At 35.3% G+C, this 10014-nt stretch overlaps 2 protein-coding genes across 2 annotated transcripts in view; both read left to right on the top strand.

The window, feature by feature from the left end:
• The first annotated feature begins 2938 nt into the window (after nt 1-2938).
• Nucleotides 2939-8686, top strand: LOC105973791 (cellulose synthase-like protein G3). Its single transcript, XM_012998838.2, has 5 exons — nt 2939-3599; nt 5222-5500; nt 6734-7177; nt 7656-8003; nt 8115-8686. The coding sequence occupies exons 1-5, from the start codon at nt 3015-3017 to the stop codon at nt 8661-8663; spliced, it is 2205 nt and encodes a 734-aa protein (XP_012854292.2). The 5' UTR covers nt 2939-3014; the 3' UTR covers nt 8664-8686.
• Nucleotides 8687-9265: 579 nt separating this feature from the next.
• Nucleotides 9266-10014, top strand: part of LOC105973733 (26S proteasome non-ATPase regulatory subunit 8 homolog A) — a 3042-nt gene continuing 2293 nt past the window's right edge. The window contains exon 1 of the mRNA XM_012998772.2: nt 9266-9512. Within this exon, the coding sequence (XP_012854226.1) occupies nt 9408-9512 (105 nt within the window). The 5' untranslated portion in view covers nt 9266-9407. The remainder of the gene's footprint in view (nt 9513-10014) is intronic.

Raw genomic sequence — 10014 nt, 5'->3', positions numbered from 1 at the left:
GATACCTTTTTTCCTTAAAATTATAATATAAATTAAAATCATGTGACAAGTTACTGATAATTAATTTGTAATTGATTTTATAGTATTAGGAAATTAACCTAGGATGTGAAAATGACATAAAGAAAATTGAATGACCAAATAAAGATATTAGGCAAGCATATAGGCTATAGGTAGATAGGCAATTATTTCTATTTTCTTGGTATATTCCAACATTATGCTGGACCTAGATACTAACATTTGATGTTGACACCCGTAAAACAGAAACACTAGAATCTCGATAAATTAATAATATCTGGTAAATAATAATTTATCTTGGTCCATACTTGGTGAAAATTATTAGTTCGATAATTTAATATTTTGCTAAATTAATAGAATTTTGTTAGTTGAATAAGTATTAATTTATAGATGTTTAACTGTAGAAAGTATATCGAAGTAATAAGCCCTCAAATTTAATTTCAAATACTCACGATTATCCTGAAATCTTGGAATAGTATACATTCGTTTCAACCACACCAAAATCGAGCGATATTTTATGAGGGCAGAAACGTCATAATCGCACCATCTCCACCAGGCCAATAAATAATATCAGTACAGGACCACAAGATAACATTTATGGATGCATGCATAGGGTTCCTTCATTGGCCAAAAAAAAATATATATATAAAAAATAAAAATAAATGATGAATAAATAAATAAATAATTTGTCTAAAGTTGTTTTATTCAGGTCTTGGATTCGAACTTGGAGACATAAAAATAAAATAAGATGAAATTTGGTGTTCAATCTGATAGAAACAGACTCAAACAATGTACGTTCAATTTAATTACAGCTGACTTAGATTCAATTCTAATAATTATGTAAATATTCAAATAGAATATATTTGGCTCCACTTTATTCATTCCAATTTCTATCATTAAATCGACTGCCGAGTTTGTTACACATACGATTTTCAAATTATTATACGATGTGTACGTCGTCTACTGAATTTATCTAAATTGTTGACTACAAATTCTTCAATAAAAATAAAAATAAAAAATAAAAAAAATCATGACATGCATCCGATAAATTATACTGCCCACAAAAATAGTTATGGAGTTATCAATTAAAAAAAAAAATTGCAATTTTGCATCTGATCCAATTAGTTCCCCTTGGGAACTGCAATCTTCATATATTTCAATTCATAAATCTAATTTGAGGTGATATATATATTCAACGATTGGAAGTACACAATTCGATGACGTTGTATCTCTACTACTTTCAATGTTGGCTACCTTTAATTTGTCGGTTTTCAATAATTGATGAACACAACATATTTGTTCTTATGTTGGAATATTAATATGGATTTTTTTTTCTAATGATTGTAATTAGTAAACTTTTATTTAGAAAAAAAAAAAAATCACCACTTTAATAAGAATTCCATTAAAAAAAAGTAGATCTAATTTTTTTTATCAATTATAAGTAAAATTTGTTTTTGGATAAATAGCATTTAATCTACTGTAGTTTGAGCTTTATGCACACATAATCCTTTTATACTTTCAATACGACTCCTTGCAATTTGAAGTTTATACAAATGATCTCAATGTACTTTTAATATAAACACATAAACCCGTATTGTAATCCACTTTGTAAAGAATCATACTTATTAGGAAGATTTTTTTTTTTAAGTACAAGGAGATTATGTGTTTATTAAAATATACAGAGGTTATGTGTTACTCCCTCCGTTCCTTTATAATTGTCGTTTTTAGCTTGTGCACAAGGATTAAGGATCTCAATAAATGTTGCTTAATTTTAGAAAAATATATGTTCTTATACTAAAATGCCCTTGCCAATAATTAATGTGAGAGAGTTTTGGAGATAGTTAATAAGGGTAAAATTGATAATTATGCAATTAATGCAGTATTGTAAATGTAAAGTGACAGATAGTATGGAACAAAAATAATTTTAAAAAGAGACAGTTATTGTGGAACAGAGGGAGTATATTAAAAGTACAAGGGATCATGTGCACAAAATTCGAACCATAGGAGTTCAGTTGCAATTTACCAGTTTTTGATTCAAATCTTATAAATTCGTTCACACACCCTTCGATGTTATATGAGGGGAGTTAGATGCTACACCTGATAAATTTAAACTATAGATTTGATTAAATAACTACGCACTAAACACACACATACACATAAGTATATGCAGATCAACGATTCAAATATACCAAATATAAATAACGAGTTGTAACATCTAATTTCTTGTTATATGTTATATGAGATATGTTTTCCAATCATTAAAATGTAAAAAGACTAAATAAAAAGAAAAAAAAAATATTATTTACATTCGTGTGGCAACAAATGCAAAGTTAGTTTTTAGGGTAAATTCCACTTTACCCCCTCGTACTCTGCCTGAGAATCGCTTTACCCCCTCGTACTCTCAATTTCACCAATTTACCCCCTTGTACTTGTACAATTTCCCAATATAGCCCTTTCTTTCAACTTTTGTCAATTTTGACTCTGACGCCGTTTGGTTAACTCTGTAAATTACAAAATTGCCACTGCCTATAACGCGTCGTTTCTCCTCCGTCAATATTGTCATTTCTACTTCTCCCACCACTTCCCCTTCCAGGATATTGCCAAATTGAACACCTAACTTAGTTAAAATCAAGACCCGAAAATTGATCGATTCCACCCAGTGCAAAGAAAAAAACATATGAATGTGCGAAACTTTCTCTTTTCTAATCTCGAGAGTCAAAATCGAAAAAATTCAATATTTACGTCAATATTTTGACTCTTGACCAAATGGCGTCAGAGTCAAAATCGAAAAAAGTTGACAAAGAGGGTTGTATTGGGAAATTATACAAGTACAAGGGGGTAAATCGACGAAATTAAGAGTACGAGGGGGTAAAGTGGTTCTTGGGCAGAGTACAAGGGGGTAAAGTGGAATTTACCCTAGTTTTTATCCTCCTATAAATAACCAATTTCGGCCAATTGAGAAAGAAAAAAAAAAAAAAAAAAAAGGGCGGCCAACAAAAATGAAGACCACCACCACACCGCCGCCTCTCCACTCCCTAAGTCCACTCCGCCGCCGCCACTTCAACCGCCTATTCGCGGCGGCTTACACCGCCGCAATACTATCCCTCCTCTACCACCACATACTTACACTACTCCACTCCACCACCACCGCCTCTCTCTCCATATCTCTCCTCCTCTTCCTCTCCGACGCCATCCTAGCTTACATGTGGTCCACAGCCCAGTCCTTCCGCATGAACCCGGTCCACCGGAGGTCTTTCCCGGAGAACCTCCCGGAGTTCCTGGGCCGGAAGGATTTTCCGGCGGTGGACATATTCATATGCACGGCGGACCCGCACAAGGAGCCGCCTGTCGGCGTGGCCAACACCGCCCTGTCGGTGATGGCGTACGACTACCCGACGGAGAAGCTGTCGGTTTACGTGTCGGACGACGGCGGCTCGGAGGTGACGGCGTTTGCCTTCATGGAGGCGGCTGAATTTGCTAAGGTGTGGGTGCCGTTTTGCCGGGAGAATGATGTCACTGACACGTGTCCGGATGCTTATTTCGCCTCAAACTATGCTTTAACTGATAAGTCCCTCCAAATCAAGGTAATTAATTGTTTTATTGTGTTATTAATGTTTTAAAAATAAGGGTAAATTCCAGTTTACCCCCTTGTACTTTGCTTGAGAGTCACTTTACCCTCTCGTACTCTCAATTTTATCAATTTACCCCCTTGTACTTGTACAATTTCCCAATACAGCACTTTCCTTCAATTTTTTGTCAATTTTGACTCTAACACCATTTGGTCAACTCTGTAAATTACAAAATTGCCACTGCCTATAACACGTCGTTTCTCCTCCGTCAATATTGTCATTTCTTCTTCTCCCACCACTTCCCCTTCCAAGATATCCCCAAATTGAACCCCTAACTTAGTAAAAATCAAAACCAAAAAATTGATCGATTCAAGCCAGTGCAAAAAAAAATATATATATGAATGTGTGAAACTTTCTCTTTTCTAATCTCGAGAGTCAAAATCGAAAAAAATCAATATTTACGTCAATATTTTGACTCTTGACCAAATGGCGTCAGAGTCAAAATCGAAAAAAGTTGACGAAAATGGTTGTATTGGGTAAAGTGGAATTTACCCTAAAAATAAACCATATAATTCATTTTATTTAATTAACAAATTATCACCTAATAAAAAAAACTCATCAATGAAGGGTTGTATGAAATATAAATACAACATATGAGTATTAAATACCAATATAATACACTCATATACAAAAGCTTGGATTTTTTTTTTATTGTTATAACTAAATAAATTAAAATTATCAGGTTTAATTCCAACTCTGTTAACGAGGGTTGGTCGATGTTGATGCTAGTTAGTTACATGCACGTGTGAACATATGGTTGCATAACTCTTTATACTACTACTTGCTTATGCTCTTAAATCTTTATTTAGTTTTCAATTATGTGAAGAATTATTGGACATATATATTAAATTAAAATAACAAAAAGTTATATATATATATATATATATATATATATATATATATATATATATATATATATATATATATATATATATATATATATATATGAAGAATTAAGAGTTAAGACAAAATTATAGTGCGCACACATTAGTCTAGCTAGCTAAACCTTGTTTTAATAATTTATGATTGGTTGGGTTCAATCTAACTAGCTAGTTAGAGTGAACCATATCATATTATCTGACATTTTAGATTTCTAATATTGTATTAAATACATTTTTTTTCTCATTATATTCTTATTAATTCGACTTGAAGTATTAACTCTCTCTCATAAATCATTAAAAGATAAAGGTTATTTTAGTCTTTTTTATGTGTTTTTTTTTTCTTCTTAAAATCAATCCAGATTTATTGAGTTTCTTAATACTTGTACAGAACTGAACAATGACATTTAGTTAGAAACAAATGGAGAAATACATTAAAATAAAAGATCCAATAGGCAAATTAAATGTCGACTAATGAATAATTACCTTTGTTTGGTTATATCTATGCTACACTCGGTAAAGATTACAGTACGTATTTTTTTACCGTTGATATAGACACACCAATGTGGGTGTGAGTGTTTGTGTGTATAAGAATGATAAAGATCTATCCTGTATATTTCACTCGGTGTAGCATAGATCAGACCTGTTTGGTTTTACCTTATAAAGTCTAATCCAAAGTTCAAAGGGCATTTATTGCAGATGATGTATGAGAGAATGAAAATGAAGGTGGAAAATTCAGTGGAAAAGGGTAAAATAAGTGAAGAATATATTACAAGTGAAGAAGAGCATCAACTTCTGAGCCAATACTGTAATAAAGATTTCAACCGCCAAAGCCATCCTTCTGTGATTCAAGTTCTGTTAAATTCAAATAAAGATAAAGATGTTACAGGTAAATATATGCCGAATCTTGTGTACGTATCGAGAGAGAAGAGAAAGACGAGCCCACATCATTTCAAGGCTGGCGCCCTCAACGCTCTGGTAAATATCGTTTCAATTTTAATGATATTGTTTTGACTTCAAACGGGACCTTTTTTTAACCATTTTTCTAGTTTGGAATTGGGAGAATATAAAACACGGAAGTTGTAATTCTCAATGTTATTAAAACCGGACCGGACCGGCCGGTTCGACCGGTCCGACCGCGACCCGCGATGAAAACGGTCCGGTCCAACAACTGAAACCGGGCAAATCAAAACCCCGGGTCAAATGTCAAAAACCCGGTCCGACCGGATGAAACCAGTGAACCCGGAAACCGGTCCATGACCCGGGTTTTCATACAAAATGTTGAGTCGAAGGCTGTTAGTGGCGGGATTTGGCGGTAATTCGTCGGGGGTGGCCGGATCTGGGTGGAGTAGGGCGTGGGTTGTCGGAATTTGACGGATCTCGCCGTGGATTGCCGGAATCCGACGGGTTTGGTGGTTGCCGAACAGATGTGTGGCTAGATACGGAGGGAGAAAAAAGGTAGAAAAGAAGAAAGAAAAAATAGAAAAGGGAGAGAGAGAGAGAGAGGAGAGGTGCTGAATTTTCTCGAGAAAGAAACAAAGATGAAGATGATGCGCAGGAGAAGGAGGCGGCGGTGACGAGAGAAGAAAATGCATAGAGAAGAGAGAGAAAGAAGAAAAAGAGGGCAAAAAAAAATATAAAAAATGTGTGTGCTGGATAATAATAAATGTAAGTGGCTATAAAAAAATAATAAAGGGAAAATAAATGTGAAAGACAAAAAAACTGTATAGAAATTATAATTTAAAATATTAAAAACAATAAAGTAATTAAAATTTTAAAAAATTAAAAAACCCGGGTTGAACCCGGTTGAACCGGTCCAACCGTGACCCGAATGGGTATCCGGTTTTCTGTCCGGTCCGGTTCTGATAACATTGGTAATTCTTTGAGTTAATTTTCTAATCCAATTTGAATCACCGAGATTGGATGTCGGGTGAGAAAGATACGCATGAATAATGCTACAATTTTGATGTTTTTAGTTATCTGAAGTTTAAAATATAGCTAGCATGCATAACTTTGTCACCAGATACATCTAATCTAGCTGATTCAAGTTGGATAATACAGTTAATCGAAAAGACTACAGTTTTCAAGTTTTAGCAAAAACATAGAAAATTTGAAGTGGCATCTAACATTTCAGTTTCAATTTTTATAGTTATACATATCCATTTTTTCTTATGATTATTTTTTTCTTTTTGCCTCTTTATTACATTGAAGCTTCGAGTTTCGGCGAGCATGACCAATTCGCCAATTATATTGACATTGGACTGTGATATGTATTCGAACGACCCATTAACGGTCCAAAGAGTATTGTGTTACCTTGCCGTTAATTCCGGTAACACCGATTGTGGGTACGTTCAATTTCCACAGCGTTACCACGGTCTCAACAAATCGGACATATATGCTAGTGAGCACAAACGGTTGTTTTTAGCCAATCCAATTGGCATGGATGGGCTTAACGGGCCTAATTACGTTGGAACGGGTTGCTTTTTTCGTCGTCGGGTATTCTTTGGAGGCCCGTTTTCTTATATAGACCCGGAGAATCCGGATCTCGACCCGAATCATATTGTCGACAAGCCCATTAATAGTAAAGAAGTTTTGGGTATGGCCCATCATTTTGCTTCGTGCAACTATGAGAACCAAACCAATTGGGGTTCCAAGGTAAAGTTTCTTCTCTCTCTTTGTTTTTTCTTTACTCATTATGAAATAACTTTTGAATAGAGAAAGAAAAGTTCGCGATTTTAGTTAGTCGTCCAATAGTAGTGACGGAGTCAGAATTTATTTTTTTCATTGTGGAGATCGATTAGACGCTAAAAACTCTCTAGATGGACCGATAATAATATACTACTCGAAGAAAATAAAATATTAGTGTGGAAATTAATGTGAATGATTCGGTGCGATGAATTCTGGACTTGAGATGATTTTAGGTTGCTTTTGTATACTACACTGCTCGAAAAAAATAACAAATCTCTATATAAAATATTATTTCTTTACGCAGGCTTTGTCATTGATGCACAACGTTGTATTTCACATCACGAATTAAATAAACCCTAATGTAGTTTGAAAACTAATTTGAATGGTTCGGTGCGTTTCGAGAGGTTTTTAACATCTCACTAGAATTTGTTTGTGGAAAATGCAGTTGGGCTTTCGGTACGGGTCGTTGGTCGAGGACTATTACACGGGGTATCGGCTTCAATGCGAAGGGTGGCGGTCGGTATTTTGCGATCCGAAAAGGCCTGCATTTTTGGGTGATGTTCCGATATCTCTAAACGATGTGTTGAGCCAGACGAAGAGATGGTCAATTGGGTTATTAGAAGTCGGCTTCTCTAAGTACAGCCCAATAACATTTGGTGTAAATGCAATGGGGATTTTGATGGCCCAAGCTTACGCACACTATGCCTTTTGGCCCGTTTGGTCGATCCCTATCACTATTTACGCTTTTGCCCCTTCGTTGGCTCTTCTACAAGGGATTCCCATTTTTCCCAAGGTAAAATAATTTCCGATTTTTATGAAATTTATTTATTGCAACTTCTAATCAATAGTCGGTACAAAACGTGAGCAATTTCGTTGACACGTTTATCCTATTTGCACTAATTAGGTCCACGAGCCGCGGTTCTCCTTGTACGCTTTCCTTTTTCTCGGCGCGTACGTTCAAGATTGCCTGGATTTCATCTCTACACGAGGCACATTCCAGAGATGGTGGAGCGATCAAAGAATATGGCTCATAAGGGGTCTTTCGTCTTTCTTATTTGGATCCATAGAATACACTTCCAAGCGTCTAGGTATGGCGACGCACGGATTCAACGTCACGAGCAAAGTGATGGACAACGAGCAAAGCAAGAGGTACAACCAAGGAATGTTCGAGTTCGGAGTCGCTTCTCCCATGTTTGTTCCGTTGGCGATGGCCGCGATTTTGAACTTGGCCGCGTTTCTCGGCGGATTCGTGCTTGTTTTGAAAGAAGGAGGCTTTGATAGATTCTTTATGCAGATTTTTATTGCTGGTTTTGGAGTGTTGAATAGCTTGCCTTTCTATGAAGCTATGGTTTTGAGAAGTGATAAAGGGAAGATGCCAATGAAGACTACTATTACTTCTACTCTTCTTGTGGGAATACTATATGGAATTTGCTTACTTTGTACTAATATATAGTGAAGTGAAATTTGTAGAGAGTATGTGGGGTGTATATGTTGAAATGGGATTATTATAAGGTTGTATTTGTAATTATTTGTATGTTTGATATCATTTGAAAATACGTACGCAGAAAAAAAAATCGAAAGCACTGTTCGAACTCCTGTATTTTTTCGAAGATTTAAAATCCCCGGACCATCTCTAGGCTAGGGAAGGTTTGAAGCCGACCATATATGTGCACTGGGTAAACTTATACTCTTGTATAATGGCTTGCAAACCATACGAGAGACGTAAACCACACTAGACTAACCATGTGTCACAAACACGACCATTGGGAAGAAGATTCAAAATTGGGTCAACTGACACAAATTGATCATCCCTTATGGGACTTATAATCACGGACTGACCCAAAAATTATTGTACTAATTAATTATACAAAAATAAAATTAATTCAAGTAATTATAACTTATTTTATTAACCAAACAAGATGTACATATTCAAACACAAAAACAAATGGAAATAAAATAAGGCTCATGGGCTTATTACTAAACAGGTTCGGTTCCTGGATAGGCCCATGAATCGAATTCCGGTTCATAAGAGCGATCCGGATCCGAAGTGAACCCGACCCGAAAACCGATTTAAATCCGTATTCGGTCGAGCATTCTTTCTTGTGCAGAAAGAAGAGCATCTCCTTCAGTTTTATTTTTCCCCCAAAAAAGAAAAAGTGAGAAAAAATCAAAACTAGAGAGAGAAAGCTAGAGAGAGATGGATCCGAAAACCACAGAGTTGTCGCAAACCTTCGAGCGTTTCAAAGCGGCGATTGTGAGGAAGGATTTTGGTACTTGTACCAACCTCCTCTCGCAGCTCAAGGTACAGTTTACACCATCTCAATTTTTTTAATTTTTTTTTTTTGTGTGGTTTTTTTGATGATTTCATTGGTTTTTATTCGTGTTTAACGCTTTTTTTTTTTGGTTGGTTTGCGAGAAATATCACAATTTGAGACTTTTGGTGTTAGCCCTAATGGATGGTTATTGACAATTTTTCCGGTCTCTGGATTTTAATTTAGTTGTGTGGATCTTAATTTTAGTTGGGTAGAATTGCAAGTTTTTGCGCTTTGACTGTTATTTTATTTGAATTGTGGTAGCTGAGTTGAGATTTTTGATGGATGAGGATGAGTGATTAATGAAGTTTCACACTTTATAATTTATGAAATCTTAGATGGCATTTTTTGGAAATGATAATTGGGAAGTGTTTGGAATTTTCATATGCTTGTTGGGTAGCTTAATACTGAGCAGAAACTTGGTTGGAGTTTAACTTTTGAAAAAATTGGAATGAAATCATTTTATCTCTGTGGTGTGGTGTCGAAAGTTTT

The sequence above is a fragment of the Erythranthe guttata genome, chromosome 1, assembly GCF_056151865.1.
Source record: "Erythranthe guttata isolate IM_541 chromosome 1, IM_541, whole genome shotgun sequence".
In the NCBI taxonomy this organism is placed as follows: domain Eukaryota; kingdom Viridiplantae; phylum Streptophyta; class Magnoliopsida; order Lamiales; family Phrymaceae; genus Erythranthe; species Erythranthe guttata.
This window is presented reverse-complemented; position numbering and strand designations above follow the sequence as displayed.

Bases quoted from the DNA above. Each gene is read 5' to 3' on its own strand.
- LOC105973791 (XM_012998838.2), top strand. From the start codon at position 3,015: ATGAAGACCACCACCACACCGCCGCCTCTCCACTCCCTAAGTCCACTC. The intron at 3,600-5,221 runs GTAATTAATTGT...CATTTATTGCAG, and splicing joins ATAAGTCCCTCCAAATCAAG to ATGATGTATGAGAGAATGAA. The intron at 8,004-8,114 runs GTAAAATAATTT...TGCACTAATTAG, and splicing joins GGATTCCCATTTTTCCCAAG to GTCCACGAGCCGCGGTTCTC.